The sequence below is a fragment of the Henckelia pumila genome, chromosome 2, assembly GCF_033568475.1.
Source record: "Henckelia pumila isolate YLH828 chromosome 2, ASM3356847v2, whole genome shotgun sequence".
Classification (NCBI taxonomy): domain Eukaryota; kingdom Viridiplantae; phylum Streptophyta; class Magnoliopsida; order Lamiales; family Gesneriaceae; genus Henckelia; species Henckelia pumila.
The window spans coordinates 108037375-108059196 of NC_133121.1; the positions used below are offsets into that span (position 1 = coordinate 108037375).

Here is a 21822-nt window from a genome sequence, read left to right on the forward strand (position 1 = left end):
CCCCGGAGAGCTCTAGTTACTGGGGGAACCAACGTCGTTGCCACAGAAACAGTTGCCGCGCATGTAGATGAAAATCATCACAACATACCTAGAGAGTACTTTAATCAGAAAGGTGGTGGTTCAAGTGGAGGTGATAATGGCAACGGTGGTGGCTGAGCACATGCAAAGGCAATTCATATCATATAGTTCCAATCGAGTTCTGTCTCATGTTTTGTATGTACCGATGGCGATATCACATGTATTTTAGCGTAGATTTATAAATAATATGTGACAATCACCTGTATGCGTAGAATAAAGCAGTCCAAACACGACTGCGATAGAAGACATGAGATGATTTGGACGAGGGTCATTTATGTAGTGTGATATATTACAGTGGTGATGGTTCTCTCTGTTTTTCTTTTGGAACTAGCGCTTGTACGATAATATTTGAAATATGATATCTGCATATTTCTGAGCATTAGAAACATACAGATTAATCATATATCATCTCAAAGGACTGTGACCAGAAACCAACCTTAATTCTTGCACACTATACAGTTATCTGGTCATCTTCCAAGACAAGTATCAATTCCCATTAACGCTCCTTGCGATTCTTATGTAGTCTCTCAGTGTTATATCAGTGCTTCCACCTGAAGATATGCGATGAAAATGAGCAATCTTGGGTTTCTGGCCTTTGGGATATGGATACATGATTGCCAATTCACAAACACGCCGCAGGATGGGCTTTGGCAGAGGACGCCAGGCCATATTGCGTCTCTTCTCTCCCTGTATCGATTTGGCATGAAAAAGAAATGTCAACCTAAATCATACATAGCTGTCCATGATGAGGTAATCAAATAATTCAGTGAGTTTTAGAATTAGTGTAGGGCAAGGCAATTTTATCAGAGAACGAAAAGTGAAAAATGTAAATGACTTACCTGTCTTTTGTTTTGTTCCTGAATGCCACTTGCTTTCAAAAGATTTCGCCATTTGTCCTGTGAAAAATAAAGAGTGCAATGACCAATGAGAAAGAAACAGAACGTTGCAAGACCAGCTGAAGAGAAGGGAATAGCTTACCTTGATATCAACAGAAGTACGATGAACAGATGTCGGAAAGAAAAGCTTCTTTATACGACTCCATCTTCCTACTCCATACTGAGAGATACCATCGATTAACTTCCTGACCTCTGAGATTGTCCAAAGTCTGTGATGTTTCCTTCGATGAATAACTTCTTCAGGGCTCTCTGTGGAGTAATAATAATCGTCCTTTTTCTTACAACGAGCAGCTCTGAGACAGACATCCCTTTTCTGTAGAGTCACTGCAACATGGACGTCCCTTTCCTTTGGATTGATTTTGTGGATAGCATAGCCATCCCTTGTCTTTAGGCAAGCTTCAGAATTATGGTAGTTGGTTTCAGCTGGATGAGCTTCAGTAACACAGTCCTTTTCCCTCTGAACTGCTGCCATGGTGAAATTCTCCCCTTTCTTTTGGCGAACAGTTGTAGTAATGCTGTTCCGTTTCTTTTTCTTCTCTAGTGTGGTACAGTGTTCTTTTGACTTACCCGTTGCACCTTGTTTGGGAATCTATTCGCAAGAGCACTAATCTCAAGACACCGAGTTTGGTGTTTGCAGGATGAATTGTCATCCATGCGATTGAAATAACAATCTCATCACCAGATAAAAAATTTGGAAGTTTCAACCATGGGAAAATTGGAAAGATGACCATTTCCCTTTCCCACTAACAATAATTCCCAATTTTAGTTTTTATTTACACTGGAAAATTGAAGGAAAATATCATCATTTTCCCCCTGTCATAGTGAAGTATTTAAATCATAAATAGGATGTAACAGCAGATACTGAACATAATAAAACAACAGAAACCTTGTGGAGCTAGCATATAATGGTAAAGTTCATTCATGTTTTTGCCGTGGAGGAAGAATAGTGGAAGAAATGGAGAACCTAAAACCAGTACTATTCATTCAGTTTTTCCTTTTCACAAAGTAATTCAGTTTTTCCTTCATCAAAGTGACGCTTCTTAACCCAAAAAAGATTGTTTTTTTAAATTTATCCATGAGGTAACAATTTAGCCCCTATTTTGTTTTTACTTGATCTGGTTGCATGATATTAGCTTATTTTCACATAAACTGATAATATCAGATCAATTTGAATAAAGTACACAGAAAAGTAATTCAACAGAATAGAGGCATTCATGTCCACTGGAATGAGTTGCGCCTCAGGGAATGCATGTTTGACAGAAGAAAGACGAAACCAAAGGAATACAAGAAGGAAGCAGTAAACATTTTGCTTTAAAACTTACCACATCAAATGCATGTTTCTTTTGAGATTCTTTCTGCACTAATGAACAAAAGGGCACTTGAATAGCTCTGACGGAAGACTCCTCAGCAGGTAATCTAATCATTCTAGACTTCACATGGCACGTTTTGTGATTATTTACTCCTTGAGACTTAGGCATGCCAGCTAAAGAAGAAAAATTCCGTTTTCTTGTAGGATGTCTTGACAAAGTAATAGCTAATTCATCAATGTACCTCTGAGTGACCTTTCGTGCTCTCTTTAGTGCAGGAAGAGCATCAGTTTGGCTCACATGACCTGCTGTCATTGCTGATGAATCCTCCTCATGAATTTGGTAATTCTCAATACCTTTACTCATCACTCCACATTTGTCATTTTCCAGAATCTTTGAGCTGCAGAAAAAATTACCTGATGGAGAAAGGCTTCCGTCATTCAAGTCAGGAAAGACGTCTTGGTAAGAACAGCTTGACCAAACATCCTGAAACTTGCCAATATTTTGCACATAACTAGATTTAGGCGATTTTAAAGAGTTCTCAACAAATGATTCGGCATCGTGACAACTTTGAATTTCACCAACTTCAGAGCTGCTCAAATTTAGTTGGTCGTTCTGGTATTCAGGAACTTCCATAATTCTCAGACAATCTGATTTCCAAGGCATGTCGGCGTCAGCACTAGATGTTAAAAGCGAACTGTCGGAAACTGAAGCATGCAAGCTTTCACTCGAACCTTGATCCAAATATGTTATACTTTCAGCAAATTCAACACCTGACCTCAATACATAATTTTTTTTGCCATTTTTTTAGGGGTGGGGGATACACTGTAAGCCAGATGCTGTCTTGATTTAGTAACCAGGAAAAAACTCAAAATCTAGTAATATATTCCAACCTAAAAAATAGTCTTCCCCCATGGTACAGAAATCATTTTGAAGCTGAAGATAGCAAACCTCAGTTCCAGTATGCATCCCATCAAGAACCTACATGTGAAACATCACAGAGATAAAAACGGCATCATAGAAAGCAGAGATACATAAATGGAAAATCAGTTTCTTTCCTAGTTTTCATCATAACAAATACCACCTGCTGCCAAGTGGATAGGTTAGCAGCGTCGCATTGACACATTAAATTAAGGGTTACATTTCACTCTCAAAGAACAAAAAAGATTAATTTTTGGTATTTTTGACACGTAAGAAAAATGATTCAATGTTTATGGACATCCTAAACATAATGAATCACCAATTTCAAAGGATCTCACCCAACCATAAAACAAGGATAAACAACCAATTATGACGTACTTCTCCACGGAGAATATTTGCCACTTCGCTAGTAATTGCAGCATTCGATTGAGCTGCAAACATCAACAAAATTATGAGAAATTCCAGGTAAGATAATAGCACCACCCTTGATAGACAGCCATGCATGGATCAGATCAGATTCACTTGCTATAATCAATAAAATAAGAGCGGATAGCCCACTCGTCGGTGGCATTCAGTAAATAGCAGTGTTTTCTTTTGAAACAAGCTGAATCTGGGCATATTATTTCATGCAGACTAATAAAAATAGAGACAGGCACTGAATCTACTCAAAGAAAAAACTTAAAACAAAGGACCAGTGAGACAAGACTACCATCTCTTTCATGATAATAGGTTCCCATATGCTGAATATCTAACTACACATTAAGGATTACAAGGTGGACGTAACCCTGAGGGCTGCTAATTAAGCATCACCAAGGATCAGGAACAGTTCCCTGATGAATTCTTATTGGCAGCTATTTTTCCCTCACCTCACCGTGCGTGTATTTTATTAGTCAGAGAAGCTAACACGCTGAAGATATGATATATACCAAAACCGGGGGAAACATCTTTCATGCACATGGTATTGTGCGGAATCTTCTCATCGAATCGCAAGACACTATCCATTGAAACATGCCCACCTTGGGGTTCTAAAAGAAGGCACTCAACTTCAGTTATTCCATCTTCAACTCCTAGAGTCGGAGATATATTCTCCATAGCCTGACAAATATTATGACACAAATTTTAGTTTCATCCCAATAAAACAAAATATTATATTTAAAGCATAAGAAAAACTACATATAAATTCCAATCACATCACATGCAACAGGAAACTCTGGAACGAGTGTGCCTTCAGAAACAAGAATAACTCAGCAGACTTGTGATAAGAAACCTTCGGGGCTTCCAGATTTCCAAAAGTTCAGCAATTACTTTACCAAAAACGCTACTTGGCACATATGCTAGTAAACCTCGAGTAGGCAAAATAAGTTGATAGGCTCAAAAACAAATGGTAATGCACCCCACCTCAATGATATGTCCGACAAGTGCATTGACACACTTTATTCTTTGAAGTATCTAAAACGTTATAACATGCAACAATTAACAATGCCGCATTCAACGTAAAGAGAAGGAAAAGTAAAAGAAAACAGTCCCATTTCCATTTGAATGCAATAATGAACCATAATAAACCCAAAAAATGCTGCACATATTTCCTTTTCTCTCTGAATCAGTTGTTCTCCCATATTCGCTCCAATATCACCGTCATCGATCCTTCGCATCAAGATTTCACTTTTATCTACACACACACACTGTAACATGATTATTATCACTCCTCGATCCAAGAAGGAGAAAAAAAACGAAAACCCAAAAAGAAATGGCATCAAACACGCACAATTAATTAACAAACAAAAATATCAAAACGAATAACACAAGAAAAAAGAAATGGAAACTATTCGTAACACCCAAACATTAACAGCAAAATCGAACATTGACTAGGAATTTTAGAGGCCACAATAACTGATGAACGCTTCAAGTCCCTGAGCTCTCTCTTTGAATTCTCAGCGCGACGATCGTGTGCGGAGTGAGAGAAGCTTACGGAGCTGATGATAGCAGGGATATTGCCCCATGTGGCAATATTTATCCTTCGGATTCGAAAGGGTATTTTACAAAGTCGTAATGGAACATATGTGTGGCGTCCGATGAGCAGTTATTGTGTGTGACAGCGACTCCTGACTCATGTCTTAATCTTAGTCAATTCCACTGAAGTCAACGATTTACTAAAGGATTTGATTTGTATCAAATTAAACACATTTGTCTCAGTTATGTCTTTATATAATAATTTGTCCTTATTCTTAATTTCAGAATATTACGTTTCTTTTCCTTAACTAGAAGATTTTCCAATCTTGATCATGCTATAATAGATAATAGATTGATTTGCAATATTAGATGCAATATTAGATGCAATATTATAACTTTTTTTTTTTCCAATTTCAGTCTTTTTTAAATCATAAATCTAACCGATAATCAATAGACAAAAAAATGCTTATTTGACAAGCGCACATGCGGACTAAATTTGTTCTTCAAATTTTACATGTGCTAATTATATCTCTCAAATTTTAAATCGTTTCTCGATTTCATCTCAACCATTGATTCAATATCAAGAGTTGATGGTTGGCGGCACACACATAAGGACCATACAACTCTATATTTTTTTACCCCAAGTTAGAATGACCAACATCATAATCTCTAATTTCACCAAAAAATTGAACCATTAAAGCAGGGCTTAAAGATGCATAGAGATATGAAATTAGTGACCATTCAATTTGATTGAAAAAAAATGAAGTAATTTGGTCCTCACATGCAATGAACGCCAATTCTTAACACTAAACTACTGAATTAAACCGTTGAGATGAGATCGGGATATAATCTAAAACTTAAAAGATATCCACATTTTACTATTTATTAATTATTAACTATCAAGAAATAATATAAAATTAGTAACAATCCAACAGGGTGTGTATCATGTGTGTGTATATATGCATAATCAATGATATATATATATATATATATATATATATATATATATATATATATATATATATATATATATATATATATATATACTAGTAAAAGTCACGTGCGATACACGTGGGAACATCTTTTGTTGTCAATAAACGTTGTTAAATAAATTAATTGAGATGAGAAAATGTTAACACGCAGTTAATAAATGATTTTCATGGTAATAATATATACTTTTTGAAAAAAAAACATATTACATGTCTTAGTGATGTAATCAATATAATATTCGACATTGCAATTAATAAAAATATTTGCAACATTTTTGAACAATGTAACACTTGCAATTTCAACGTTTGTATTATTTACGGTCATGATTATTTTACATTCATATTAACAGTTTAGAATAAGACATTATCAATAATTCATATAAGCTTATAAATATAAGTATTACATTTATTGTAGTTTTACATTAACACAATATTGATATTAAAACTTATGTAATTATTAAAACTCGATCGAGTTTTCTATTTTTTATTAATCTTGAAAAATTATGACATGCTTCGTACCATGAATTCGTTTTATTTTTTATCTCATGTATGTATAATTTATTCTTTATTTGTTAATAAGTTAGATATGTTAATCAAATTATATTAAATATGATTTTGTAATTTTTTATGTTATATGTTGATCACAATTGATTTATGAGAAAAAAATTGGTATAGATAATGCATTCTAAACCTTAATGTAAATTATTACGTCAAATATTTTTTTATTTTATATTTGAGATTTTTCTCTCTTTAACGATTTTTGTATCATGTGTTTTTTATTCTCCATGAAAGAATCATTATTATCATCATCTTTAATAACAATTCTTGTGATATTATCTTCATCAGTCATTTGCATTTTTCTATCGTTATTATTTAATCAGACAGTCTCTTTTTTATGCTAAAAATATTTACTTGCAAAGAATAACAATAATTTCATCATTCTCATTTGCATTCTGGCAGGGACGGATCCAGGATCCCGAGTTGGGGTGGGCTTGAACTTAATAAATAAATTACATATAATTAACAAAAAATATAACGAACTATCGATATATATATTTAATTATATTATACAGATCAACGTATTTGTGACTACGAGATTTTGAATCATAAAATTGAGTGTTACACAGTTGTACTACGAGATTTTATATACCACTAAAGTTTGAGTTTACACATTACACTCCAACTTCAAAGACATCAAATATAAAATACAATAAATATCTATAAATTTCGTTTCTAAAGTAAATAGAAAACGAATATAACAAAACAAGACACAGATGTTTTGTTTTCCCATTTTCCCTAGATTTACATATTAATCAATTAAATATTAATCAATATAAACATAAGTAATTATAATTTTGTTTAAAACAAATAGAATGAAAATTGAATGATAAAGAAAAATGAAAAGAACACTAGACTTGGATTTGTGCAAGGAGTGTCATATTGTTTTTGTTTTTGTTTTTTGAGATTAAAGGGTGTCATATTGTTATATTGTTGATTTAAAGTTGGATAATTTTTTTTTTGGGTCGAATAAACAATTTTTGGGTTGGATCACAAATTTTGAAGTCCTAAAAATTTTAAATTGAATCACAAAAAATTCAATTTTTCGGTTTTATAGAATAATAGTGGTTAAAGAAAAATAAATAATAAACAAATACTAAGAAAATAAAAAAATAAGAAATATTTTCAAAAACAAATTAGGAAAGAACGAGAAATTTCAAAAATTCCAAATTTAAAAAATTCCTAAGCAAAAAATAAGAAAATGAGAGAAACATGGATACATAATTCAAAGTAAAAACAAAACAAAGAAAAAATAACATTAAAAAAGTACAGGAAATACAAATTTTTTTTAAAAGAAGGTGGAGGTGGGTTGCTAAAAAGGGTGAGCTGTTGAGTGTTGTTCAATGTCCAGAATACAACCTATGAGAAAATATAAAAATCTCAATTGAGAAAAGACCACCAACTACAAATTGAAAAGTGATAATTAAGGTTTGGGCTGGACTTGAAAGGGTGGACTGGGCTTGGCTGGACTAGGCTAGTAGTAAAAAAAAAATTTTGGGCTGGGCTACAGCCCACCACAGCCCTTGAAAAGATCCGTCCCTGCATTCTGATATGTTATCGTTTTCCATACTTGTATGTCAATATTGTTAACGATCAATGTATTTGTTGGACATCTTCTTTTTTTTTTGATTTCTCGTTTTTCGAAATCTACTGATCTCTTTTAGCTTACAATGCTCTCATTGCTGAAATTTTTGATTGAAGTTTTAATGTCTTTAATTATAAATGTTAACATTCTATATTTTATCTCAACCGTTTTGTTGCATATTTTTTTTTTATTCATCTGATTGAAAATTTGCATAACGTAATTTTTACAGGATCTTTAATTTAATATGAGACGTGTCATCCATAATTTTTCTAGACTTCGTTTTTTGATTTATTAACTAACCCGTAGTAGATTGATTAACATAGATATATTTACAGACTTTAATAATATTTAAATAATATCAATCTTATAGTTTTGCTAAAAATAATTGAAGATATTCATCTCCAACTCTTGTAAAAATACTTTTTCGTTAATTGTAACATCATCTCATAAAATAATTGGTATAGTTTTAGATTTTTTGAGGAGGAAAATAGTTAATTTTTTAAATTTCAACTTTTACTTATATGATATTTGTGTTGGTTTGTTTTTTATTTATTATTTTGGATTAAAACTTGACTCCATATGAATTGATTTATTTCAACATCGATGTGTGATTTAATTTATATATATATATATTAATAACGTTTAAAAATATGATATTTTGTTATATTTATGAACTCATGATATAATTATTTAGTTCAATAGGTCCTTACGCAAATTAAAATACAAAAAAAATTTGTTATAAAAATATGTCATTCCATCTACAAACAAATAAAAGATAAAGTATTTTGGTGTTTCAATCTTTTAGGAAACTGGATAAGTATTTAATTTAATAAAAAATTTTGTGGAAAAAATATGTTCAATTTATCTAAAAAAAATAAAAACTAAAATATTTTAGTATTTCAATCTTTTTGGAAACTGAAACCTTATCTAATATGCACACATTGTCAATTTTGACCTTATCATAATAATTGATTTTACAAAAGTATCCTCATAGAATTTATTAAGTGTGTACTAACCAAAGACAAAGTTGAAAATACACACTGAAAAACTTTGATCTTGGTTCACACTTTTATAATTGGTATAGATAGTATTTTGGTGTTTCAATATTTTAAGAAACTGGACAAGTATTTAATTTTATTAAATTTTTTGTGGAAAAAAATGTGTTCACTTTATCTACAAGAAAATAAAAACTAAAGTATTTTGCTATTTCAATCTTTTTGGAAACTGGAACCTTATCTAATATGCACACATTTTTAATTTTGACCTTATCATAATAATTGATTTTACAAAAGTATCCTCATAGAATTTATTAAGTGTGTATTAACCAAGGACAAAGTTGAAAATACACAATAAAAAACTTTGACTTTGGTTCACACTTTTATAATTGGTATAGAGTATAGATAATTAATATAATATATTACTTTTATGTCCTAGCCAATATTTAACTTTTACATTTATATCCTCATATGTATTTTATGATATATATATATTGAAGGATAATAATTACATTTTCGATGGTGAATAATCAGTGTTCTAAAAAGCGCAAAAAATTGTCATTTAAGCGCGATTAAGCGTGAAGCGTGAGCCAAAATCTTTGCTTTGGGCAAAAGCGTGAAAAAAAATAGTCAACCCTTTGGTTGACCATATTAAGCGCAAAAAAACACGAAAAAACGTGACATAAATAATTTTTTAAAATAAGAATATTTAATTTTAAGTTTTATTTTTAAATATTTTTAACTTTTAAATTTTATTTTAAATGATAAATATTTAATAATATAAGTTTTTTTTTTAAAAAAAAAACCTTTAACGCTTCAAAATTAAATTTGTTTCGTACATTTCCTTTCTTAAGAGATAAAACCCTACCTAACACAAACATTTTATTCCAGATAATTTGTTATTTTGAGACTTACGTTTTTATAACTTAAAAATCAATGTATTTATTCTTAAAATCTTTAAGTTTATATGTTAATTATTCTATTAATTAATTTAATATAACTAAAATTATATAAAAAATGAAAAACATTTTTTCACGCTTAAGTTTATTTTAAACTCGCATAAACTTGTGAAGCTTGACCGTTACGCTTCGCTCGTTTTAGAACCTTGTGAATAACATGGCTAATAAGTGACTGGAGTGTGGCAGTGGGATGGTTGAACACGATTTTCTAATGATGGGAATACAGAGAATAAATAGCGACTATGCTACAAAACTGCTAAAAGCGCTTTCATTCCTTTTACAATACAATATGATGTCAAGATTCATTTCTTTCCGAACTTGAGCAAACAGAAGAAAGCTACAAACCTACATAATATACCACTTACTACCAATAAAACAAGACAATAACTCCAATGGTGAACACTATATCCCAGTTCATTCAACGCGTCGCATCGTGTTATCAACCATACTCCAGAGTATCTGAGAAAACACAAGGCAAACATAGTGCAAATTCAGAGCTTGGGAACTGTAAAAACACTCAAGAATCCAGTTACTAACATGTAAAGTTTCTGACCTTTGAGCATTGGCTATGAGAAACGCTTCCAAAGCCCACGACGGATAACAATACGGTCCTAATAACTTTCCAAATTTATCGTCCTTTCCTTGATTCGAGATGAGGGTGAAAACAACAGGAAGCAGCACACACCACTGTATCACAAGAAAAAGGAGGCTTAATCATATTTACACGAAAACACTTAGCGAAGAACGAGTTTGTGGTTGATATGTCTACGCTATCTCTGATGGCGTACCAGTTGTGCTGGACCTGGTTGAAGGAAGATGGCGAATATGTAGGCTATGCCTGTCACACAGTACACTAGGCAGAGCAAAACCACGTAATTATCCACGAATGTTGATCTTGGATTGTTGAAAAAAAAGAACATAGAAAGAAAAACCAGAGGCTTGATAAGGGTGTTGAAGTGATCTACTGTGTCCTTGGAGAGGAAATATGCTAGACTGCTCATGCCACTTTCGCTTTCTCTCCGGTAGTGTAGTTTGTCCAATGAAAATGATCGTAAAGCCGAAATCTTGCAAAGGAGTGCTGCGAATACCATATGATATTTTCATGTAAGAGCACTAAAAATTAAGTGAAAATGGATGCACAACAAGGTGCTGGTAAAAAAAGTTACTTACAGACAGCAATGATAGTATACATGTAACCATGATAACCAAATGTGTCTCCCTTCACTTTAGACAGCGTTCCTAAGCATGCTCCAGCTAGCAAAAGGATCATATAATCTGCTGCTTGTAGCTTGGCTTCTCGTAGTCGTTGCTTGCTGTTTCTGAAAAAGATTACAGCATATAAATGGAGACATAATCACTGAAACAGCATAAGGGTGAAAATAATGTAACCCATGAAAACGATCATCATACTCGCAAAATTTGAAGACCCTTAAGTCTCCATCACAATATGGAAAAAAATAATACAAAGTAAGAGTCTGAAACCCCATGGATGACGCCGAAAAAGACTCAGGTTATGTACCTTCCAACATAGTATCTATACTGCCGCATCACGCCAGGTGTAATTCTATTGGATAAATCATGGCTTTGGAAAAAGAGGAGTTGTTGATGTTCTTGATTGTCCTGCCATGAACCTTTAGTGAAAGCAGGTTCTGGAGTATCACTAGAGCTATTACCTGCACCGGCAGACGAATTTCCAATTTGATCACAGTACTGAAGCATGTCTGGAGGCACTGGATATCCATTGTGAAGCATCCATCGAACCGGTAGCTGTTCAACACTCACCCCTGAACTTGGTTTCACTAAACCTTCGAGAATGTCGATGTAGTGATCTGGTGGATTGACCCGATCCGGTACGTTAATTCCAAAGCTAGAGAAGTATTCTTCAACTTTCTTCACTGGTCCATGGTACACAGTGAGGCCACCTTTCGCCAAAAGGATCAAATCATCAAACATCTTGTACAAAGAATAGCTGAAAAATACCAGAACACACAAACTCTTAAATACTGGTTTTGTAGAGAAAAAGGGACATAGATGTATAAAAGTAGGTGATCATTTTTAGGACCCACCTTGGCTGGTGAACAACCATGCAAATGTTTACTCCTTCAAGAGCCTCACGTCGAAGAGCTCTAAGAAGTAAGTTGGAAGATGAACTGTCTAATCCTGATGTAGGCTCATCCAAGATTAGCAATGAAGGTTCCAAGACCAATTCGAGCCCAACATTTACTCGTTTCCTCTGGCCTCCAGAGATACCTCGCTTCTCCACTGTCCCAACAAGTGAATCTCTGACTGCCTGTAGTCCAAGGGACTCAATAACTCTTTCAACAACAAGAACCTTATCGGGCTTTGGCATGTCTTCAGAAAGCCTTTGTAGAGTAGGAGAAAAACATACAGCAGATAACAAATAAAGACATGAGACATGCGAAAACAAGGTGCATTAAATGAAAAGAAAGTTGAAGTTTTCTTCACCACCATGACACAGAAACTTGTTTTCGCAAGTCAACTTAGCATTCCAAAGTAGAAATTTTCAAGTTGATAGGAAAAGAAATTGCAAAATTTAGTCTTGAAATGGGCATACATCATAATTAAAGAAATATAATTTGTAACTTTGCAAAACTGATGAAATGACATGCCACAATAGATTATCGCATCTATCCAACATTGTCTCCTATAATTTGACATTATGAGAGCATGAAAACAAGGGAAGGTGCTGGCAAACACCAAACCCCAATTATGAATTATCCCTTCTACAACTCCTTCAACAAGTTGGGCAGAGATTGTTGATATGAACTGCACTTTTAAGTTAGGCTCTTTTCATGTATAATTACAGGGTATTTTTTGGGTAAGAAAACAAGTGAAATGAAATAAAAAGGATTGCTCCAAACACTCTTGGCCAACTATATGTTCCTTGAGTAACTTTTTATTATATCTAGCATTGTCATATGCCCAAGTGGATATAATTTTAAATTTACTCTTTGCTGAAGCCAAGGACACAATTTTTAAGTAAACCATATGAAATATATTAGAGATTTCCTATCTATACCTTATAAGTTACCAATTAACTAATTCAGTATATATTTCTCATGTGGTTCTTATCATGGAATGGGATGACTATAGTTGCTACAGGAACACGATGAATAACAAGTTAAGATACCTGCATCGAGCACTGAAGCGGAGGTTCTCTTCTACTGACAAGTTTCCATGTACAATATCATCCTGGGGAACAAAACCTATGATCTTCTTGTAGCACTGAATAGGATCAGGCTTTCCATTTATGAGAACTGAACCAGATATGGTGCATCCCTTTATCTTTCCTGTCACAGCAGAAAGAAATGTTGTTTTCCCCGCTCCTGATGGACCCATGACAGCCGATATTCGGCCAGGCAGTATTTTCCCTGTCACACTCCTCATCAGATGCTTGAATTTGTGATTCAGAGTTATAGTAAGATCCTTGAAGGCAACCTCAATTGTAGGCCTAGTCTTGATGTCTGTATCAGTGGCCATTGAGATTACTCCTGAAAAGGTCATGTTCTGATTTTTCTGCTCCATAGCTTTTTCTTTCTCGAGTTGACCGTATGCATACTTAAATATTTGACTCTTAGTATGTAAATTTTTTGCCTTGGGAGCTTGCTTTTTGATATTCTTGTCTCCTATCTCCATATGAAAGCCCCCTTGACCATCTGGATCATTTTCAAGAGATTGAAGCATTTTGGTGAGGCTGCTTGAATCCTTCTTTGCTTTTGGAGCACCAGAGGAAGGTGCACTACTTGGAAATTTCGGTGGAAGTTGTGTATCATTTGCGCTTGATTGATTCGCATTCTTCGATTGATCCCCTTGAGTTTTGCGTGAAAAAGTACGCGACAGTTGTTTCTGCAAACCTGTAGCTCCCTTCTTGGTAATTTCTTTTGCAACCTTCCACCTCTCTCTTGCTTGTGCGGTCTCTCGGGCACTTCTCGCTGCTCGTTCTCTGGACTTGGCCAATCTTGCATATCGAGTTGTGAGGACTTGATCAGAGCAATTATAAAAAACTATAAGTATCAAGGTTAAAGCTCCCTGCACAACAAATAAAATCAGATTATGACAATTAGTTGTCTTCTAGTGTTATGATCTCTATGCTTTTCAGGGAATTCATGATCCACTTTTTCCCCATTTTCAATTACTTCTAATTTCTAATCAGCCAAAAGAAAATTTTCTGGCAAGAAGGCGTGGATGGCATTGCATGCCAACAAGATGACAAGGGGTGTGTGTGTATGAAAGAACTTCATGCCTTTGTAGCACAAGACACAATTACACGTTAGCAAGAACTTACAATGAGCATGAATCCATAAGCATGCATGTTTTGCTTGTCTGAATTTGGATTGCAAGTACTCAATTTGAAGCAAGCTGCAAGTGTCAAGCATGAGAAAATTAGCAATCACGGTATACGTCATGAATGACTATACGCATCTAATTCAAAGCCGCTTAATTATATCAAAATGCAAACCTCATTCACATATAACCACTGTCATCTAATTATATCAAAATGCAAACCTCATTCACATATAACCACTTTCGGCTATTGGCATTTATTCCCTCTTCATAAAAATTGTAAGGACAATATCATTTATACAATCATCAGATGCAATAGGTGCTCCAGGAAGCAGCAATTAATAAAATCTTAAATCTGATGAACAATTTTCATAGATAATGAACGCGCATAAAGCTGCATCACATGTACAATTTTCAGATAATTTAAGTATACATTTCAAAAGTATATTTTGGAGTGTTGACGAGAGTTTCTCGACCCTACAGAAACCTTATTTCAAATAGCTGAAAAGTAATGGATTAGTATGCTTCTGTGTAAGTTTAATACGTTTCCGTAGAATACCTCTTTGTTCTGTTGAGCCCTGCCTGCAGTAATGTCTGGATGTGGATAAACATTGATCATTAGTATATGAACAGGCAAAAGAAACTCCAAATAAAAGTGTGGTAACCAATCATACACACCCCTTGGTGCAGGTAATCTTTTTGGTGGTTGTTGGGCAATAAGAGCCAGCAGAACAAAATAACTCCTCACTACTGGATACACTGGCCCATCTATCTGCTCCACCGCACGAGTGATTCGTCTTACCAGGAGGCAATTGATAAGCATACCTGAAATTTTCTTTACCAACATGCATATCAACATATCATATAAACGACAACGATTCTACGTCATACAGAAATTGATGTCCAGCAGGAAAACAAGACTTACGGATCGCATATGCCAGTGGTTTGATTAAGCTTTGAACGCGGGCAAAAGGAGCCTAAAGGACAAGCTACAGTAGTGTTGCAAAGCAGAAGATATGAGTTAGATCTTTCAATTCTTCATTAACAAACAAGCGTGCATTTATGCTTCGAAGGTTGAACCTTTAAATACTCCCAATTACTCACTAGCAGCAAAAAAAATGTATAGCTTATGGCCAACAGAATGGTTTAATGCACTTACGGATCATGCAAGTGAGGCCTCGAGGGCAGAAGAAACCTTCACAACAAGGTTGGCTATCACGAGTCCGATCAGGGATGTCCTTCGAGTTTTTCAGGTCAACCGTAACGTTTGAAGCAACTCCACAAGCCCAACCAGGCTCACAACCAGGTACCCAAGAAGTCAGATTACAGTTTCTGTTTGGTTTCAAGAATTGAGCATTGGCTGATTTTGTGTCCATGAAACTAGTGAAATAGAACTTCATTTCCGCTGCTGTGCATATCCTTTTCGTAACATCTGTCGAATTAAGTAATGACTGTCAAGCAATCAGGTCATAAAGAGCACAGAAGCAAGACAAACTCTAAACGAAGCAGATTTAAGATACGAAAAAATCAAATAAAATCTGATTTTTTTTTTCCCTTTTGTGATCATATATGTCAATACCTTTCGTCTGTTTGACACAATTATTCAAAAAATCCAGATTGCTGGAAAAATTGAAAGCTTCATTCATATCAGTGTCCCTGGGGAAGAAGCAACTCTTATAAATAGGAAACTAATTCGAATAATATGACAAAACAAAAAAAGGACTCCATGAAACTCACACATCATTAATGCAATATCCCAAGCTGTTGGTGATGTCCTTGTTGAATATCTTTGTAAGATTCGAAATTTGGCTGTAGATAAAAGATGTAACCAGTGGTATCGCTGTAGGATTACCAGTATTCGAGAAGTCGTCCCCATCCACACACCAAACCGGCCGCGAGGAACCCAGAATAAGAACCAAAACAAACAGCACCAGTGATTGAACACAAGAGGAATCGATCCTCATTCCTCTCATTTTAACAACAAAAAGCTTTCCAAATCTCATACATAAGGAAAATCATCCACAAAAACAAATCCTTTCCCAACAGTGTTTCTTCAAATGCTTTAAGCTAGCTCAAAGATTCCCGAGAATCTTGATCACTAATCCCATCAACGCTCTTTTTACATAATCTGTTTGGGGAAAAAAAACAAGAACTATGGAGGTTGATCACCGGGCCCGGATGGCGAAAATTTGAGGGGGATGATTCTTGAGCCAAAAAGACGAAAGCTTTTCTGGTGAAGGTGTTTAGAGGCGAGATGTGAGAATGGTATCCAGTGTTGGGGAGATGCTCCATTGTTTTTGGATGAAGAATTGGCGGGGAGAGATTGATGGCGCAATGTATGGACTCAAAAAATGTAACTCAATCCTTTTTTTACTTGATTTCTCTTGTCACATGATAGTACGTGCATGTACATTTAATTTACCAAAAAAAGGATAAAAATAAAATAAAATCTCACAACCCACGTGCCGACAATATTAGTGTATTATATATAATTGCAACTCTTCAAATTCGACGATTGTCTTCACTATATCAAGACGAGCCTTTCCAAACTTTTGCAATTGCTCCAAGTCAAGAATGATGAACTTTGGAGTTCATATATATGTGATGAGTTCGTACTATTTGATATAAATAGTAACTATCAAAATTTTATAACTTTTTTTCTATCTGAAATCGGTTCATTTATGTCACTCATCGTGTCATCCATTCATTGGTGACGTTTCTATATTAAGATAATACTCTAGGTTAAAATAAACCTTTTTGGAGAACCAATTTGACTTCAAGTGTCACAATAATAAACAGGATTCGAAGTCGACTTAGAAAATGGAAATGGAACATACATTTGACATTAATTGAGACTCATCAACTTCTTTCAAATAAATCTACAATTAATTTTAAAAAAAAACACACACAAAAACTCATCGAAACTGTTGTGAATTAGTCATATACATAAAAAAATATTATTTTATATGTCGACCGTGTCACATGAGACCTACCGAAAGTAAAATCATTGAACCAAGTTAACTAAGCTAAACCATGGGGTGTTTATCCCTAGCATTTTTAGTCGATTGACCCGACTCACCCGAGTGGCGGAGTGTGGACTAATTCAAACAAAGACCGTGACTTTCTTACCTTGTCAAAATCTTCTCTCAAACAAAGTTCCAGTATTAAATAAATGGCCGCCTTCACACTTGGCCTTCGGTTTTGTGCTGCGCGTCACTGTTTATATATGTGAATACAAACAATTATTTCTTCTTTCCCATTATTATTTTGAGTGTATTTAACTCTAGTCCTTGTAATATGTGGGCTTCAATTATTTATTTATATTTATTCAATAACAAGACTTTGGTGAGGTCTTGATGCTAGAATTTTGCTGTTCTTGTACCGTCTCTTCCGCAATCGTTCAAGATTGGATTTTTACTGGGTGATTTAAAAGATTTCGGACAAATATGAGTCCCTGGTTTCAGCTTGCGGAGGTAAAGTTCTTGATATAAGATTTTTTTTTAAACAGAAACTGGATTTAATTTGGATTCTTGATTTCTTGGGTGATTTAGATAGAATATTATGCAAGTTTGAGTGCCTAGACTAGGAGTCATGAAAAGATTTTATTCTTGGAATCAGACTGAGAAGCCTAAACGTAAGACTCATTTTGATATGGTATTACTGATTTGTATAAAACTAAATACACTCTGTGTTGATGCTATTGGACAATTCGAGGGTTCCTTGATCAAGAGTTGATATTGCATAAGATTGATCCCATATAATATTGACCCTTATGGCTCCACCACCTCGTATTAGATATCCTATTTTCAATTTTTCAGTAGGATCGAGCTACACCGTGCGCTTCCGGATATGGACGTTTGTCATGGTAAATGGTAATGGAAATTTAATTCATGGGATGAAATTGGGTGTTTGTGGATTTGCTGCTGCTGCTATTCTGTTATAAGTAAAATATTTGTCACTGTTCCCTTCTTTAACTAGTGAGATAGAGAATCTGTTACTGAAATTATTGTTATTGGAACTGTCGTAATGCCAATGGTATTTATTTACCTCATGATTTTTCCTTTCCCCGACCTTTTTAACTCGCATGTTACGACTTTTCATCGTACTTTGCCCTTTATAGCTTGAACATGAGCCAGTGACGGCAACTCAACTATGATATGAATGGAGATTTGTTTGAATACCGTGATTGTGCTGTCAACACTTCACACTTTAGTTTAAAGAAGAATGAATCCTACTTTATTAAAATTTTGAGTTGTTTTGTTTTGTTTTTCGGGGTAAGCAAGGGATGCCTTGATGATTTCTTCAAGAAGGTTCTCCTTTTCTTTTTTCGCAGATGGATTTGTTTAACCCCTTGAAATGTTTCCAATTTCGCAATGAAGATAAGAAGGAAGAAGGGAAGATCACAACTCCAAATTCAGCATTGTCCTCATTTACTGATCAAGAAATGAGGCAAGCAGGATCTGAAGTTAATTCTCAGAATTTATCAGATACAAGTACTGAGTCAAGAGGACGAAGCCAATTCCCAAATTTGTCTGATAGACCTAGTAATCTCCGAGTTTTTACATTTTCAGAGATAAAACAAGCGACAAAAAACTTCAGTCGAACTGCAAAACTTGGGGAGGGTGGATTTGGATGTGTTTTTAAAGGTGTGATCAAGAGTTCTGATAATCCATCTGAAAAGATTCAGATGGCTGTGAAACAACTTGGTAAACGAGGACTGCAGGTAGATTCTCTCACTCTTTCGTTGTTTTCAAGATTTCACCTTTTCTTTCCTTACTGTGAAAATATAAAACCATTGTTATGTCGTGTGTTATGAGCTCAAGTTTTTGGGATACACTGGTTTGACTTAGTGTTAGAATTGAGAAAGAGGTGGTGATGAGCTCAAGACCTGTGCAATGCAATCTCTTTATATTTAATCGGGCTCGTCTTGACTGGTTATTTTCGGGCCTTTATTGTCCAGTAATCGACCATTGCCCACATGTATGAACTGTGTCTTAATTTCGTGCATATATTCCTGGTCTCAGGCACATGTGAGGGGTTTGTTGTTGAAACAGAAAACTATTGTCGTGTCGATTCCTAGGAATTGAGCTAAAGTGTGTCCAAGACATAAATTCTCGTCTTCTTATGTTGACAAATTGTTCCGAGTATCTGCACTGGTGCCTCTACTTTAGAAAGTTGAGCTAAAATTTTTGTGGAACAGTTGCTCAATGGTAAGCCGAACCTTCTGTATTATTTTAGGGTCACAAAGAATGGGTAACGGAAGTTAATGTTCTTGGCATTGTTGAACATCCAAAGCTCGTGAAACTCATAGGCTACTGCGCGGAGGATGATGAAAGAGGTATTCAAAGGCTTCTCATTTACGAGTACATGACAAATGGAAGCGTGGAAGACCATCTGTCAGCTAGGTCAACCACGCCACTTTCCTGGGATATGAGGCTTAAGATAGCTCTAGATGCTGCCCGTGGCTTAGCCTACCTGCACGAGGAAATGGATTTTCAGGTCAACTTTTATGGCATCTTCCTATCTTTCGGATGGTTAGAGCTTGATTATATCATGTAGTTTGAACATGGCTTATCATTCAAAGACTGATTTTTCCCCCCATTTTTTATGTTCAGATCATCTTCCGAGATTTCAAATCTTCAAATATTCTCCTGGATGAGCAGTGGAATGCCAAATTATCAGACTTTGGATTGGCTCGGTTGGGCCCTTCTGAAGGACTAACTCATGTATCAACTGCGGTAAGCTCGACGAGACAACACTATATATTGGCTCTTACATTTTTCCTTTGGGGAGATAATTTCTGCTTTGTATACCACATGATAAGAAATATACTGGAGTTATTACTTTCATGCTTGATAAATACTTTGTCAATATCAGGTTGTTGGGACCATGGGATATGCAGCTCCCGAATACATTCAAACTGGTCGTCTCACATCAAAGAGCGATGTATGGAGCTATGGTGTCTTCCTTTACGAACTAATAACGGGAAGACGCCCATTGGATAGAAACCGTCCCAGAAGTGAGCAGAAGCTTTTAGAATGGGTAAAACCATATCTATCAGATCCTAAGAAGTTTCAGAAGATAATAGATCCAAGAATTGAAGAGAAGCGTATTCTTAAATCAGCCCACAAACTCTCGCTTGTGGCCAACCGCTGCTTGTCCAGACTTGCAAGAACTCGGCCCAAAATGAGCGAAGTCGTGGAAATGGTGAATCAAGTTCTGGAGGCATCAGTAGGTACAGGCAATCCAGAACCCTCTTTGAAGAATAAAGATTTGTCAAAAAGTTATGACGAAGAACCGGAAGGTAATGGTAAAAGAAGGATCTTGGATTTGAAAATGGGCGATGGTGGATGGCTAGTCCGCGTGTGGTTGCAGAAGGTCGTAAAAAGTTGTTGATAGAGTGTGACCTGGGATTATAGATCAGATTCGATAGTATTTCAGATTCCATTTTCGTGTGTATATTCTCTAAGGCTGCTTGGTTTGGTCACGGAAAGAAGATGAATCCCATCTAAATTTCTGCAAAAATGCTTCTTGCACTACTAGAGATTCCGGTTAGCTCCTATTTCGAATGTACAAGGAAATAAGAGAGAACAGATAGCTGCAGAGGAGATTGATTCTTGCTGTAAAGATACGCAGAATCTGCAACACATGGCTTGTTAAATATTATTTGAAACAAGATTAATAGCTTGTTAAATGTTCTTTGAAACAAGATTATTTTTGTTTTTCCCCCTTTTTCTGATTACTAGTAACATATTAATATAATAAAAAATAATTTCAAATTCACTAACAATTATAATAAAAACAAAATAAGTAATAATCTAAATCTCAAATATTTTAATTTTTTAGATATGTTATATTTGTAATAGAATAATAGTAACTAAAGGCTTTATGTTTGAATATTATTAAGTTTGTTTCGCTAAATATAGATTGTATTTTTATTTTTATTCTCAATAACTATATTTAATTTAATTATATTGATGAGTTTAATTTTAATATTTGTCTTTATTATATAACAATTTTTGTCAAAATTTTTGACACCTAATGACATGTAAATTACGCAACTACCAATCTTTCTCCATTTGTTCGTAATAATTTATTTTACAATTTTAAGCAAAAATGAAAATAAATTAACATAAATTTTTTAAAATAGTTAATTTTCTTATCAATATAATTATCATAATTTCGTTATATTCAACTTTATCGATCTATTTTTTGTTTTGTTTTTTTAAAACCTAAAATATATTTTCTGTTTTTATATCACATACATGTATATAGATTA

At 34.5% G+C, this 21822-nt stretch overlaps 3 protein-coding genes across 5 annotated transcripts; 1 reads left to right on the forward strand and 2 right to left on the reverse strand.

The window, feature by feature from the left end:
* Window positions 1–331: 331 nt before the first annotated feature.
* Window positions 332–5259, reverse strand: LOC140882183 (uncharacterized). The gene is made up of 8 exons (XM_073288003.1): window positions 5094–5259; window positions 4129–4297; window positions 3581–3633; window positions 3175–3262; window positions 2297–3054; window positions 1057–1563; window positions 918–974; window positions 332–765 (listed from the first exon to the last, which is right to left on the reverse strand). Exons 2-8 carry the CDS (start codon window positions 4292–4294, stop codon window positions 565–567), a joined length of 1830 nt encoding a protein of 609 aa, XP_073144104.1. The 5' UTR covers window positions 4295–4297; window positions 5094–5259; the 3' UTR covers window positions 332–564.
* A 5248-nt stretch (window positions 5260–10507) lies between these two features.
* Window positions 10508–16835, reverse strand: LOC140881735 (putative white-brown complex homolog protein 30). Of its 3 annotated transcripts, none has more exons than XM_073287279.1 (14): window positions 16281–16835; window positions 16123–16199; window positions 15703–15975; window positions 15469–15532; window positions 15222–15368; window positions 15103–15137; window positions 14545–14618; window positions 13390–14288; window positions 12305–12601; window positions 11758–12207; window positions 11409–11557; window positions 11027–11316; window positions 10792–10925; window positions 10508–10697 (listed from the first exon to the last, which is right to left on the reverse strand). In XM_073287279.1, the coding sequence occupies exons 1-14, from the start codon at window positions 16544–16546 to the stop codon at window positions 10541–10543; spliced, it is 3312 nt and encodes a 1103-aa protein (XP_073143380.1). In that variant the 5' UTR covers window positions 16547–16835; the 3' UTR covers window positions 10508–10540. The 3 variants fall into 3 exon arrangements, 2 of the variants coding, with proteins under 2 accessions (XP_073143380.1, XP_073143381.1); XR_012150031.1 differs by lacking the exon at window positions 10508–10697 and having other exon boundaries at window positions 10794–10925; window positions 11027–11091; window positions 11204–11316; XM_073287280.1 differs by lacking the exon at window positions 16123–16199 and having other exon boundaries at window positions 16281–16380.
* Window positions 16836–17725: 890 nt separating this feature from the next.
* On the forward strand, window positions 17726–21267 carry LOC140879380 (serine/threonine-protein kinase PCRK1-like). Its single transcript, XM_073283068.1, has 5 exons — window positions 17726–18016; window positions 18877–19266; window positions 19782–20042; window positions 20159–20281; window positions 20421–21267. The coding sequence occupies exons 1-5, from the start codon at window positions 17990–17992 to the stop codon at window positions 20937–20939; spliced, it is 1320 nt and encodes a 439-aa protein (XP_073139169.1). The 5' UTR covers window positions 17726–17989; the 3' UTR covers window positions 20940–21267.
* Window positions 21268–21822: the final 555 nt, after the last annotated feature.